At 39.3% G+C, this 14,858-nt stretch overlaps 1 protein-coding gene across 1 annotated transcript in view; it reads right to left on the bottom strand.

Moving 5' to 3' along the window:
* LOC108697150 (ovostatin-like) overlaps positions 1 to 7,077 on the bottom strand; it is a 44,868-nt gene extending 37,791 nt beyond the window's left edge. Inside the window, exons 1-7 of the mRNA XM_041570824.1 lie at positions 6,992 to 7,077; positions 3,199 to 3,382; positions 2,234 to 2,390; positions 1,687 to 1,739; positions 1,447 to 1,467; positions 1,154 to 1,322; positions 369 to 453 (exon numbers count right to left, since the gene is read on the bottom strand). Coding sequence (XP_041426758.1) covers positions 369 to 453; positions 1,154 to 1,322; positions 1,447 to 1,467; positions 1,687 to 1,739; positions 2,234 to 2,390; positions 3,199 to 3,382; positions 6,992 to 7,059 — 737 coding nt within the window. The 5' untranslated portion in view covers positions 7,060 to 7,077. The remainder of the gene's footprint in view (positions 1 to 368; positions 454 to 1,153; positions 1,323 to 1,446; positions 1,468 to 1,686; positions 1,740 to 2,233; positions 2,391 to 3,198; positions 3,383 to 6,991) is intronic.
* Positions 7,078 to 14,858: the final 7,781 nt, after the last annotated feature.

The following is a 14,858-nucleotide window of genomic DNA, read 5'->3' as shown; positions in this document are numbered from 1 at the left end:
CTTCCTTCTTCTTCAGGTCTCCTCGCGGCACATGCACAGTAGAGCGAAAAGGCGAACTTTAACGAAAAAGCCGACTATTTCGTTCTACTGCGTATGCGTCTGCCCCGGGAAATTTGAAAACCGAAGAAGCAGGAAGAGGATCGCTCCATGGTGCTCACTAGAATAACCCCAGGCAGGTGGGGTTTTCTGCTTATAGGAGCACTCAGGGGTGCTTCGCCAATGAGGCAGGTTGAGGCTGTCGCCTCAGGCGGCAGCCCCCCACTAGGTACCAGGGGCACCAACGTGAACTCTTCATGGATTTGCAACTATTTTAACTATTATACCAAAATTCATTAATTGACATGGCGATGCTATAAATCCTGACTTACCTGGCACTGATTTTAAATTTTATGGTCTGGTCCAGTATGGATATGGTGTTGGGAGCTTCCACAGTCATCCCAAATCTGGGCATCACTGCAATTGGTAAGATATATAAATAAAATTGTCACAGAAGCACAAACAAATCCTAAATCCCATGTTCCTCTTATTCTATCAACCCTGATATCTTTCAACTCTACTGTTATAAATTGCAAAGAAATATATTTCAGCCAATAACACATCATGTCTTTATCTGCCAACCTCACGATATAATTAGCACAATAGTCTTCTAAAAGTAAAGGGAATAAATGAGGGAGTTTCCCAAGGACACTAGCCTCATGCAAGATTAAAGCAGCTGAGTATCAAATTTAGGCAACAGGGCATAGGTGAGACTTTGCAAATGCATAAGCGGTGGGATGGATGCTTCCTATCAGCTGGTGGACCTTGGGTCTTGGCTGCCCAATGGATACTGAATGTAATTTTCCACAAATAAAGTCATGTTGATTTACAGTTTAGTATTAGAATGTCCCTCACACAGTGGCCTGAGATCAGCAGTATCTGTAGTAGTGACTCCATTGCACCAGATGAAGGAAGGAAACGTGTGGTCTAAAACAGGTTGTACTACCCATTTGACTGACTGCCAATGGACTTTATCTTTCTTCTCTTGCAGCAGATTGCAAAATATAAGGTCATACTGGGTGACTGAAGTCCCCAACATATCCCACTATTATTTTACCATTTTTACATGGGTAGAATTCTAAAACAAACAGTTCCTAATATGGATGAAATTTTATACCATATTCAGCCACTTCAAAAGTCTGGAAAACTGCAGGGCCTGATATTCTTTCAGCTACTACTCCATACGTTCCTGGGGATGCATCACTCAGCAGAGTAAACTCCACGGCCACCAGTCCTTGACTTGAGGTCTTATCCAGCCACTGGTACATTCGACTCCCCAAAGGATCCTAACAGACAGAAAATATGGAAACTACATATTGTAGATTTCTCCCCCCATGATCAAATGCTAAGAATGGTGCAGTGATAAGTCATTTTTTTTAATTGTAAATTAATTCAAGTTGTTGCACTTACCAATATATAGATGACAGGGTACTAAAAAATAAAAATAATATATTGTTAGGTTTGATAACATGCACAAAGTATTTAATGTATACAAATACTGTAATGCCCATAGAAAATAATAGGCCTTTCTGCTGAACCCAACATAACTACAGAAAAGTAGAAAGTAACGCTAAATACAATATGGCCTCTCAAGAGCCAGAAGTAATACTAAATTCAGTATGTTTCAATGAGAAGCCAACATGTACGTACCGTCTCTTGCACTGGACGCAGCTGGGGATTTAGGGAAATAAAACGAATCCGCACTGCAGAGAAAACAAAAAGGTTTCTTTGTGAGTAGATGACGATTTATGTGTACAGTACCTACACCTGTATTTCTCCAGCCCGTTGGTTGTGGGGTATTTTTTTTGAACAAAGAAGGAAAAAAGAAGGGGACAAAGCAAACATGTAGTCTTGCCATGCCCCTAACTTTCTGTGGCACCACATAGGTCCTTGGCAAATAGTAAATTTAAGGTTAGTGCAAAAAAAAGTCCACTGATACTCAATACAACTATGGGAAGCAGAGGCTAGTCCTCCCAACAAATGTCTTCTTCCTGTTACACAAAAGCCCCCATGGTTCCAACACTTTCTTCTGACAACGAAGCCAAAGTTTTGACCAAAATGTTTGAAATTCGAATTAAATTTGCTACCTCAAAGAAAAACACATGAGTAACATGTAATTATTACCATAATTGAAGCCTCAGCCCAGTCCAGTCTAACAGTATGGGGAGACATTATGACAAGGAAACCCCGTACTTACCCTTTTGTCCCGACTTGTATTGGGATTTATCCAGTTGTGCGAAGAAGATGTTTTCCATCTTATCAATAACCACAGATCTGCGTTCCACATACGTGTCTCTCTGGCCAGTAGCCACCATGGTGATGAATACTGGGACTGTCGTGGCCACATTTAGAACCTATGGGAGGTCATATGCGATGGTGTTTGTTAGTAAAACAGTAAGAAAGTACCAACCCCCAATCCTACAAAGGGCTCCAAACTGATAACAAAACAAAATACCTAACTGCCAAGTAAAGGCAAGGAGTGGCAAAGCTTAAAAAATGTCAACTGCAAATTTTGATTGCATTTACTAAGTATCTTTCAGTCTATGGCCGAAAGGACATGTCATATAGGAAACATGGATTCTACAGTTTTGTTTCCTGGGGATTATTCCGATTTTGTGGTGCCACTAATCATTCTGTCATGATTTTTATGGTGTAGTTTTTATTTCTAAATTACACTCTTTACACTGCAAATAATTCACTCAACCATGTAAAACCAATAAGTGTATTTTGTTTTAGTTGTAATATTGGTGTGTAGTGGCATTTCAGGTCATTTTGCCTGGTCATGTGCTTTCAGAAAGAGCCAGCACTTTAGGATAGAACTGCTTTCTGGCAGGCTGTTGTTTCTCCTACTCGATGTAACTAAATGTGTCGCAGTGGGACATGGATTTTTACTATTGAGTGCTGTTCTGATATCATATCACTCCAACTTGCAGTGCAGCAGTAAAGAGTGACTGAAGTTTATCAGAGCACAAGTCACATGACTAGGGGCACCTGGGAAACTGACAATATGTCTAGCCCCATATCAGATTTCAAAATTAAATATAAAAAAATCAATTTGTTCTTTTAAAAAATGAATTTCAGTGCAGTAGTCTGGAGCAGCACTATCAACTGATACATTTTGAAAAAAACATGTTTTCCCATGAGAGTATCCCTTTAACTCACCGGAAATTCTTTGCATTTGAAGATTGTGTTGGCTTGGACGGACTCACTGAAGATGGTGTAGTTCACTCCGTCGACCTCAATATTGACATTCAGTTGCAAAGGGCCATCATTATCTAAAATGTTGATGCATGCAGTAGCGTTCTCTCCACTCTTCAGCACAACAGGGACTGATAGTGCATACCTCCTGCACACAGACCGACAACAAACACAACTCAACATGGCATCACATCAAAACCAATGTGGGAACAGTGGAGCTCTTGGGAATCAAACAGTCACTGTTTTACTAACTGACAGATTTTCCTCATTATATTGTATTAATGAAACCTCAAGCAAGTGAAGGTCTGAGCAAAGTGAGTGTCAAGACAGTAGATCGTAGGCACTAACTTTCTATAGTCTATGGTCTGTGTCTGAGTCTAGGTCTATGGATGTTTTATGGTGAATGCTGGATTTACCTGGAGTCTGCATAGTTTCATAAATCCATATATTTATATTTAAGTGAATTAATTAAATGTAATTGTCTGTAGCCAGTGTTCTAGGCCCTACTAGTAACCAGCTAAGTATCTGCTGGTAGATCATAATCTACTGTAACTTTTAAGCACCATTGATATAGACACACAGAATGACCCATGTGGACTTCAAATGAGAATGCAACTTATATATAAAAATTGGGATTTTCTTCAAGTAACTGTAACAATAGGGAATTTTCTATTAAGTACAGTTAGAATCTGGATACTCCTTATTGCTCAGATTTTGCCTTGATAAAGCCAGGAGGCGAAACACGTGTTAGCACATTTTATACTTGGAATTATTCCAAGTTTTTTTAAGACCGCATTGGTTCTGCTCTCTCTTAACCTCTACTGCAATCAAATGGCACTGTGGGATTTGTAGTTTTTAGGGAAGATTAGAAAAATTAAAGAGCTAGCAAGGTAATTTTGAGACTACAGTCCCCAGTGACCTACTTTCTCCCTCTTGTGGGGTCCCAGAATTTAGAAAAATCGTAGGCAGTGAGTTCTTAGGACTTCTCTACTCCTACCACTTTCATTTTCTACCCTTTTCTTCAATGCTGGTCTTCGTGTGGACATATTGATACGATTTTTTAATCAACGTTTTCACTTTCAAACACCTATCAGCCTTGGCTGAGGTGAGCAAACCAATTACAATTTACCATTTTAGTGGGGGTTGTTTTTCCCCCCATTTTTTATTAATTTCTGTTCAGCAAATGTTTGTAATGAATTCAGTCACATTTTTCTTTAATTAAATTGTGGTAATTCTGAATTAATTTATTGCCCGGACTTGTGCAGGCACAATTATTAATTTAATTTATTTTGTTATTATAATCATGAATTTAGAATAAAATTTACACTAGCACTTTAATCAATTAATCTAAATCGTTTAAGTATTTTATATTCACTTAATTTAGTATACTATAAGTAATTTATAATTATTACTTAACGGCACAAAGTACCTAACAGGGTAATCACCTACTGGATTCAGACACCATTACGTAATAACGAATGACAATTGGTTTTTTAATTATTGAAATTATTCACAATCATTAGAAACTGAAGAACTGAACAATATAGATATTGGCAATCAACGTGGTATAAATAATTGGTCGGCAATTAGACAGAGAGGGGGTTTTACTCTTTTTGAACTTTAGTAAATACTCCTAATTGCAATTCATAGAAATGGCTGGGTGTGCTTCCATCACTAGAGACATTTTGGGCAAGAGTCCAAAGACTAAACAGGATTGATGAGCTCCTTCATTAATGAGGTTACATAATGTGACACAACTGAATGTAACAATGTCACGTACGGTAAATAGGTGGAGTCTCTTTGCTGAGATCAAATGGACAGAAAGAAGCAGTGGAGGACTGTCAGGCTACTTGATGCCTTTGGCCAAACATTACTAAACTTATACATATCCACAGCTGTTCTTTAATTATCTATGACTATATTTACATTTAATGTATACTTATTAGTGCTAATTTTATTGTTTTCACTAGTTCCAGATGTGCCACCTGTGCATAAAACAACTGCAGAGGAATAAAATATTTATAATATTATTATTTATGTCAACGGATATATAGATGGTAATGCCACTTTTTCTAGTTTCAGATCTGGAGCTTTGAACCGTGTGGTGTTAGACACATAGCTACATTTCTTCTAGTTTGAAAGCAATACAAAGTCTGGAAATCCCAACAAGAGATGGAACATGGCACCATATAGTAAACCATTATGCAGTACTGGAGATACAGAAGAAGGGGTCTTCAGCAGGGCTAGAAAGCTGGGGCCCCAATATGTGGTGAGCTGGTAGACCATGTGCAACTGTATTTTTGACATCTCCAGGGTGTATGCTGAAAATATCATGGGCCCAGGGCAAATGCCTTGCATGAAATTGTCCCTCTTTCCCGAACCTAATGTAGAAGACTAATGTAGAAGATTTGAGGTCTGGTCTTGGCAAAACTCAACATTTGCTTAGGATTCAGCCAAATCTTGGTGGAGTTATATTTGTTAATATCTTGGGCTCGACATGGGCCCTGTGCAAAAAAGACTCATTATTTAATGCTGCATGTTTTAGCTAGCGCCTAAAGGGCTGCAGGTTAGACAACTCTGATATTAAGTTCTACGGTTACCATCTTGCCCTGCTGTTGATATGTTTTCCCATCCTCCCTGCTTTCACCCCACTCTTGAGGATATATTATGTGAGGGACTAGCTCTACGCTGATATATGTACCCCACCCACCAAAGACATCCCTGGTTATGCCCTGCTAATGATGCACTTTATTTTTAACAGACTCCCAAATCAGAAATGCTATAAAATGTTTATTTGACCCATTTATTTAGATAATACTTTGGGTCTGTTCCAACATTTTGTAATACAGTAACGCGGATGCCAGCCTTACTGATTGCCCTACCCTGCCGGGATTATAATTGTTATGATGAATGTTGGATTCTTTAGATGTGGTTACATTAAGCCTTTTATCCTAGATCTCCAGCTTTATCACTGGTCCCTTTCAGTAGCGTAACTACAGAGGAAGCAGACCCTGCAGCTGCTAGGGGGCCCAGGAGGTACAGGGGATCCCACTAGGCCCTAATTAAATTTTTTTTACAAAAATTGCAAATTTCAATATATATTGGTAAAACAAGGCAACCTCTGTATATGTTGGAGGCCCTAAAATTTAATTTGCTGTGGGGCCCAGTAACAATTAGTTATGACACTGGTCAATTTAATGTATATAGTGCTCCATATTGTACATATTGTTATCAATACAGATACACACACATCTCTTCTTTTTCTGTTTGCATTACTCCTCCAAAACAAGAACTAATGATGTTGCCATCAGTCGGTCATACTGTAACAGAACAAGGTGCATATTATATATATCAATGATCCCCAACGTGGTGTATGAGCAACATGGTGCTCACCAACCCCTTGGCTTTAAAGCAGAGGCCTCAAAGCAGGTGCTTATTTTTGAATTCTTGGCTTGGTTGACCTTCCTGTAGGCTGCCGGTCCACATAGGGGCTACTAAATGGCCAATCACAGCCCTTATTTTGCACCCACTATGAACATTTTTCATGCTTGCATTGCTCCCAACTCTTTTTATATCTGAATTTTGATCATGGGTAAAAAAAAGTTGGGACCCCAAGTATATATATGGTACAGGGAGGACAGTGAAAGAGCAATGAGAACATAATAACAATGATACAGTGCATGATGTAACATTGCAGTCCGAATATGTGTGAGCACCTTAGCTATTACATTATTGACAAGACACATTAATGACTTACGGTTTAGATATCACTCCAGTGACGAGAGCCAGAAGGCAAACACACATTAGAAGCCTCTGTTGGAACATGGTGCCAGTCTCTACTGGTTCCTGTGCCACCAACGTCTTGCTCCAATGCCACATGTATTTATATTCCAAAAAAGGGAGGAGTCTTAATTATGTCTTTATTTGGAAACCCAGACTAAGTATGGAATGTATGTTTAATGACGTTCTAAGAACAATGGAGGAAGTGAAGTGCCTTTTTTGGGACAAGGAAATATGAATCACAAAAAAAAACTGATTCTATTTCTGGCCTTGGTACCAATGACCAATCACCTACTGAAAGTGTAGAACAGATATGGCCTCAATATTATTAGGTGGAACATATTTTATATCATGTTGGCATGGAGAAGTACTTACTGGAGGACACCTTTTAATTTATATTAATGTAGTTCATTAAGCAGTTGTTTTTCATCTAATGGGTGAACTGCTTAAGATATGCACTAGGTCTTATATTACCAGTAGGCCTTGACCTAACTGTGTGATCCTAGCTTCTATTTAAATGAGAATTAATAAAGAAATGCTGCATCATGTTGCTCTTTCTTGATCATAAAAATTTCCAGACTGAACTTCTAAAAAGAACCACAATTTGATTGATGCACATTTTCCCATTTTGATGGGAATTACACAGGCATATGAGATGACTGGCTTATTTACTAGCAGCAGGCAAAGTAGTAAGTGCACAAGTACCACATTTTTAGTCTTTGGACCTGCTGCTAGTCGTAAGCGAATCAGACCCATTTCACCAAAAGTTAGTCAAAATGCATTGAAGGCCGAAATGCATTGAGGCTGAGGTAGGCCTCAGTACAAGTTTCCAAGGCCTAGCCCTACTGGAGCCAATGAAGTTGGGGTAACAGGGACCCCATGAACGAAGCTTAGTAAGTTAGTAAGATTTTACATCCAAGGGGTATAAGATAGTCAGGGCTAGTGTGCAAAAACAGTCCTGTGCTCCACCAAAGAGAAGTAGTAGGGTTATTATTCACCCAGATTACACTTGCCTAGTGTAGGGACCACAGTTGGCCACAATTGGCTTCTACAGGAGGAGATTGTAAAGCACTGTGATGCCCAACCTATCTCTAACGTGACTTGGTGTATGAATACTTAATATTGCCTGACCTTGTATTGCTGGATCAGTTGCAGAGAGGACCTACCTTTTTCAGTTGATGATTAAGAACCAATAATTGGCACTAGATATGGTGCTACAGTAGAGAAACCCCACCTAAACTACATGTCCTATGAGGACATCAAAACGGCATTTACTCATCAGTTCTGTTCCAGGTGGCGTTATGTTGTGCCAGAACCTGATGTGACCCCTGAAGTCAGTTCTTCTGTAAACCTAGTGTCAAGATTTTGCCTCTACATCAATTATCTCCTCTCCCTTCTAAGAACCTAAAATATGGACACTGGGATTGGAATTATAAGAACTGAAACACAGGTAGTACTACAACAGTCCATTTGTCAGTCTTTCTATACTGGGCTGGTGGTAGATCTCAATGCATTTTTCTGCATGTCTGGGGGGCTGTGTATGTTGTGTAATGTACAGGACACTATTTGCAATGTGATGCATATTTGGGGTACTGTGAGCTGTTATGTAATGTATAATAATGTGTATACTTAATATGTGTTTGCTGCCATTGTCACTTGCATGCTAGTCTGGTGGATGTCGCAATAAATGCATTCATCATAAATGTGGGCTTTACCTTATGTCCTTTGGAAACCTTTAAAACATTAAATGGGTCACTGTGTTACCCTGTTCTGTTTTGTCTCTGGAACTACCATTTTACACATTTGCATCACTATGCTTTGTTTTTATGGGGAAACATCCATTTAATGATTCTGGAGATATAACACCGTTTATTACTTGTGCGTCATTCTCAGATGTGCTAATGAACTTTAACATTTATATGAGCAACTTATCATTCTGCATTGTATTCCTGGGGTTTGTACATTTATATTGGCACCATGTCCACTTGCTATCTATTTCTGGGGGTACTACAGTTATATGGGCAATGTGTCACTCTGTTATGTATTTCTGGGGTAATGCAGTTATTTGGACGCTGTATTGCTCTGCTATGCATTTATGTGGGTTATAAAGTTCTATGGGCACTGTGTCCCTCTGATGTGTATTTCTGGGGGTAATACAGTTATATGGGAACTGTGTCCCTCTGCAATGTATTTCTCAGGGTTATACAGTTATATGGACACTATGTCCCTCTGCTATGTATTTCTGGGGGGTTTGCATTAAAGGGATACTGTCATGGGAAAAAATGTTTTTTTCAAAATGCATCAGTTAATAGTGCTGCTCCAGCAGAATTCTGCACTGAAATCCATTTCTCAAAAGAGCAAACAGATTTTTTTATATTTAATTTTGAAATCTGACATGGGGCTAGACATATTGTCAATTTCCCAGTCATGTGACTTGTGCTCTCATAAACTTCAATCACTCTTTACTGCTGTACTGCAAGTTGGAGTGATATCACCCCCTCCCTTTTCCCCCCCAGCAGCCAAACAAAAGAACAATGGGAAGGTAACCAGATAGCAGCTCCCTAACACAAGATAACAGCTGCCTGGTAGATCTAAGAACAACACTCAATAGTAAAATCCAGGTCCCACTGAGACACATTCAGTTACATTGAGAAGGAAAAACAGCAGCCTGCCAGAAAGCATTTCTCTTCTAAAGTGCAGGCACAAGTCACATGACCAGTGGCAGCTGGGAAATTGACAAAATGTCTAGCCCCATGTCAGATTTCAAAATTGAATATAAAAAATCTGCTCTTTTGAGAAATGGATTTCAGTGCAGAATTCTGCTGGAGCAGCACTATTAACTGATGCATTTTGAAAAAATTTTTTTTTCCCATGACAGTATCCCTTTAATATGGGCACTGTGTCACTCTGTTATAGAAATGTTTCTATATAACACACATATCTTGCCCAGTAACAGTCAAATGTCTTTGGAGATAATACTCAGATTAAACATCCCTATGATCAGGTTCCGGTATGTTTTTTTTTTCACTTAGTATATTTGAAAACAATATTCATGATCTTCATGGCAGCTCTTATGTCTTGATCAGATGTTGGTGCACTGACCCCTGAAAAGGGTTACTAGAATAAGGACTATGCCAATGGCATCTACTGCTGAGAAAATACAACAAAGCAGCCAGGAATACTATTTTATTGCCAGAAACTTTTTTAAAGTTTCAAATTTGAACAACACAAATAGAAAAACGTTGTCTCCTTCTGCCATGGACCATTCTTTCCCTACACTCAAGCAATTGTTAACATGAAAAGTATTTGTTGAATTCAGTGTCGGACTGGGACACCAGGGGCCCACCCAAAAATCTTAGACCAGGGTCCCACCAAAAGACCTTAGATCAGGGGCCCACTCTCAGTACTATTATAATTCCTCTCCTCACTCAACCTCTATTCTCCTAGTCTCTTTTCTTTACATACTATAATCTATTATTTCATCAATTTAGTCTCTTTGTTCTCATAGAAATAGGTAATGGCCATGAAATGTGCCAAATGTTTTGAAGCAGGAGGGACCACTGACACGTGGGCCCACTGGGAGTTTTCCTGGTATCCCTGTGGGCCAGTCCAACATTGGCTGAATTAATGAGACCTACCAGGTTGCTGCAGGAATCCTAAAAGTCTAAGGCCAGGGAGCACTTATACAAGAAAAAACTGAAACAATAGTAAAAATGTTGCATGTGGTTCAATAAAGAAAGGCAGAAATGTTTGGGGACCATCTGATCTCCTGCAGGGCCATTGCTGGAGGCTTAAGTCTCAGTAACATCTCATGAAGAAAGGGCCCATGTGATATTCAGCTGAAAGTGGTGGCCTAAATGCCTTTAAGTTGTCAGTACAAGATTTATTATAAAAAGGCTATAACAACATTTTACAACTTCCACACAGAGATATTAACAGGGATGTGTCATTTGTATGTATATAAGTACTTGGCAAGTTATGTGCCCTAATTATCTGCCATTGGTATTTGACAGATGTTGCAATTGTTTTTATACAATGCAATGGAGATTGCCCTTCTCACCTGCATCCCGACCTATTCATCGTTGTTTTTTTTTCAAGCATTTGAAGATGTTAATAGCCTGACATTTAAGATGTTTTTCGAAGAAAAACTCGATTCAAGTTCTGTCAAATTCGATTCGAGTTTTTAGGTTGTTATTTAATCAAATTATAGACGTTCAAGTTTTTTCTGAAATAAGATATTATTTGAGTTTCAAGGCCATTTGAGATAAAAAAAAAACCTCTATCACTCGACCTTTGATAAATATGCCCCCATGTGTAGGCCACATATATCATCTCTATTGAAAGGACACTGATTCAGTACAAAAGAACAGTTTATATACTACATCAAGTGTATGCATTAAATAAATAGTCCATAGGCTCATGTTAGCTAGATCCACATTTGTTCCATTATATGTCTAAAATTTGGCAGGGGAGTCAAAATAACAGCCAGAAAAGAGAAAATGAACCGTCTATAAAAGGACAAGCTCTGGCATTTGCATGTGGCTCCATCTGTGTTTTTGCCCATTGTTCCCAACACAGAGTAACTAGCCGCAAATAACCCTCTTTTGACCTCCACCCTACCCAGAATTGTCTCATTCCAAGAAGTTCTAATTCTAGTTCTTATTTTCACTTCTACTCTAGAGAGCATATTGTCCTCCCCTATTTTATAGGGCATCATTTCCCAACTTCTGTGATGCACATGAATGGATGCCATTAGAACTAGCTAAAACATTCTGAATAAGGGAAACGTGGCAAAAATCTAAATTAAATATATAAAATATATTCAAATTCTGATGTGAAATCTCAGACTATCCCAATATTATCCTAGATCCTAAATGATTTTGGTATTAGGGGTTCACACTGTTCCAAAGTTCACCATAATGAGCTACAGTTTCTTTGTTTCCAAAACTTGTCCAAACAGCAACTTATGGGTACCAGCTAAATGGTGGAGCTTTATTATTAGATCATGCAAACTCAGAATAGTTGTGCTTAAATTGGTTGTGATGTGTTGTGTAACCTACATCAAGATATCAAGAGCCTGGCACATGGAATGGTTCACACCCACAAGACTAACAATATAGTTATTTTTAAATCAGCTCAACAATATCGGGTGTGGTCGTACCAGCACTAAGATATGGCAAATTGGCAATGATGAGGTTAAAAGGGATGTAGGAAGCTCAAGCCGGTCCTGTAAAATTAAGCATTTTATCTGGGAAAACCTCCTTATCTTATAAAGAAATTGTTTGGATTTTTACAATTCCATTGTGTCTCTCGTTGTGGAACTTAGTCCTATGTGCTAAAGTCTCCCCCAACATGGGAGGACAAAGATAAAGCATGGCCACTTATTTTAATTGACCCTTGTCAAATCTTATTGCCACTGAGAATTTCTGCCTAATTATGTTTCTGCACATGTCGTTTTTCACATGCGTGCTAGAGCTCAGTTTCGCGCATGCGCACTCGAGCGCGCACACTCAGCCTGGCCAGGTTGCCTAGGGCGCCTGGTTGGGTTGGTCCGGCTCTGATCAGAACACTGAGCCATGAGAGTGGGGAAGAAAAACGTATTCGATGCAGAGCAAACCATGGGGGGCCGATAACTGATAAAGGGGTCAGGCGTAAGCGTAGTCAAGTTCGGGCAAATGTTCAGTAAGACAGGCAGCAGGAATCAGGGTCAAGCCAAGGGTCAGGAAGCCGGGAAACAGGAATTCAAGAATTTAGGAACCCATGAACACAATATAGCAATTCCTATACTAGGGCATTGAACTGGCCTCTTCCGTGTCCTTCTATTTAGAATTTGTAGCCAAAACGCAGTGTCGTGACGTCACACGTTTGTGTGCTGACGTCAGCATGCCGGCGCCCGAACCCACGTGGCTACCATGGGCGCCGCCATCTTGGAATCTCCGTCGCCGGGAACGGACGTGCTCCGCAACGCTCCTGATAATAGCCATGTAAGTCCAGAGCAACATTTAAGATTGCCACCTGTCCCATTTTGATTCAAGTAGTCCGATTTTTGGATGGGTTTTTAATAACCACGTCATAGACCCACCCCATGACATCACCGGTCAGTCCTGTGTTGTCACAGGCAAGTCTCTGCCCAGATTGTGCAGCCTCAAAAGGTGGCAACACTAGCTCCATTGCAGCATGCTCCAATTGAAGCTCCCTTTTGTATCTTAAAAATGAGCAGATTAAGGATACTTATGGGGTGTGATGGTGGATGTCTATGAACCTCTGTCAGCTCCTCAAGAATACAAGGCTGCTGAAAACAGGGTGCTCTTTATTCATAGGGAAGTGTAGGCATTTGTGCTCTATCTGCAGGGCAAAAAACTTTATGGATTTCATCAATTTTTTTCCACTTTGCAGCCTACTGGTAGTAAATTATCTCTTTTTGATTCTGACTAAACATGAGGCTTATTTCATGAATGTCACTATAGTAACAACTAATTTGACAAAGAAGTGAGTATATATATTGCTGGCCACAGATCTGAACCCATTTCTTCTAGATAGTTCATCTGTCAATAGAATCCACCAACAAATTTCTCCTGAGGACTGTGATGGATGGCCTAAATCAACCTACAGAGTAGACATGATCATCATTATTGATTATCAACTTCTTAAATGTTACATAACCAAGATCTGTAGGGTGTGTATGGAGCAACACTGACTAAGTCTAGGTGTCAATGCACATGCCCCATATATTAACTCCTACCTGTGTGTGTTTATGCAATATCCGAAACCCCATCTAGTGCTAATTTCCTCTTTAATTATAGCTGCCACTAATCTATTCAGATGAATGCAAACCTGATATACAGATGTCTATGGGAACAGCAAAATATTGTTTTAATGTTTTCCAAAGTACTAAGCCAACAGTAAGATTATGTTTAAATGGTTTCCAAGGTATTAAATAAATTCTCATCCTATAATTTTCTTTTTTGCATGATGTAGTGTAGCCCCCAACTCAGTATAATAGGCCAGTCAGCAGATAAATGGCCCACATTAGTATGAAATAATGATTTTTATCAAAAAAGCTAATAAAAAAGGAATCAATAAGGTTTGGCCATAAAATGTCTGGGAATCTGCTGTTTATAGATGGGAACATTTTAAATCATTTGCATCAAATTATCACTTTTTTTCTGTTTTTCTATTATCTAAATGGAGCTTTCCTATTATTAAATGAAGTGCCAAAATGAAGAATAAATAAGAGCAGCGATCCCCAACCAGTGGCTCGTGAGTAACATGTTGCTCCCAGTGGCCTCAAAGCAGGTGATTATTTTTGGATTCCAGGCTTGGAGGCAAGTTTTGTTTGTATAAAAATCAGATTTACTGCCAAATAGATCCCTCTATAGGCTGCCAGTCCACATAGGCCAATCACAACTCTTATTTTCCTTCCAGGAACTTCTTTCATTCCTGTTACTCCCCAACTCTTTTTACATTTGAATGTTGCTCACTCGTGAAAAGGATTGGGGACCCCTGAATAAGAGAGAGAGTCTGAAAAATTAGGAAGAATTAGGAATATAACCAGTTTGTGGTTGAATCCCAGGACTGGCTTGGATAACATTATTTTGACAAAACGGCTTAGCAGTTAATCCTCACAATTCTCAACTTGGTTTTTACATTTTTAAGCAACATTTTTGCTCACATAGGAATCTCCTACTGGTTTCATCTCCAGTCTGAATTCAAACTCTCTGTCTCTCCAGGCACAGTATATGGCATCCCTGTGCCAGCCTGATCCAAATGATTTCTTGTGGTGCAGCCTCTCAGCTCTCTGGGCCCACCAGCAGCTCTCTGGTCTCTCTCTCTGTCCTCCATGT

This window comes from Xenopus laevis, chromosome 7S, assembly GCF_017654675.1.
Source record: "Xenopus laevis strain J_2021 chromosome 7S, Xenopus_laevis_v10.1, whole genome shotgun sequence".
NCBI lineage: Eukaryota > Metazoa > Chordata > Amphibia > Anura > Pipidae > Xenopus > Xenopus laevis.
This window is presented reverse-complemented; position numbering and strand designations above follow the sequence as displayed.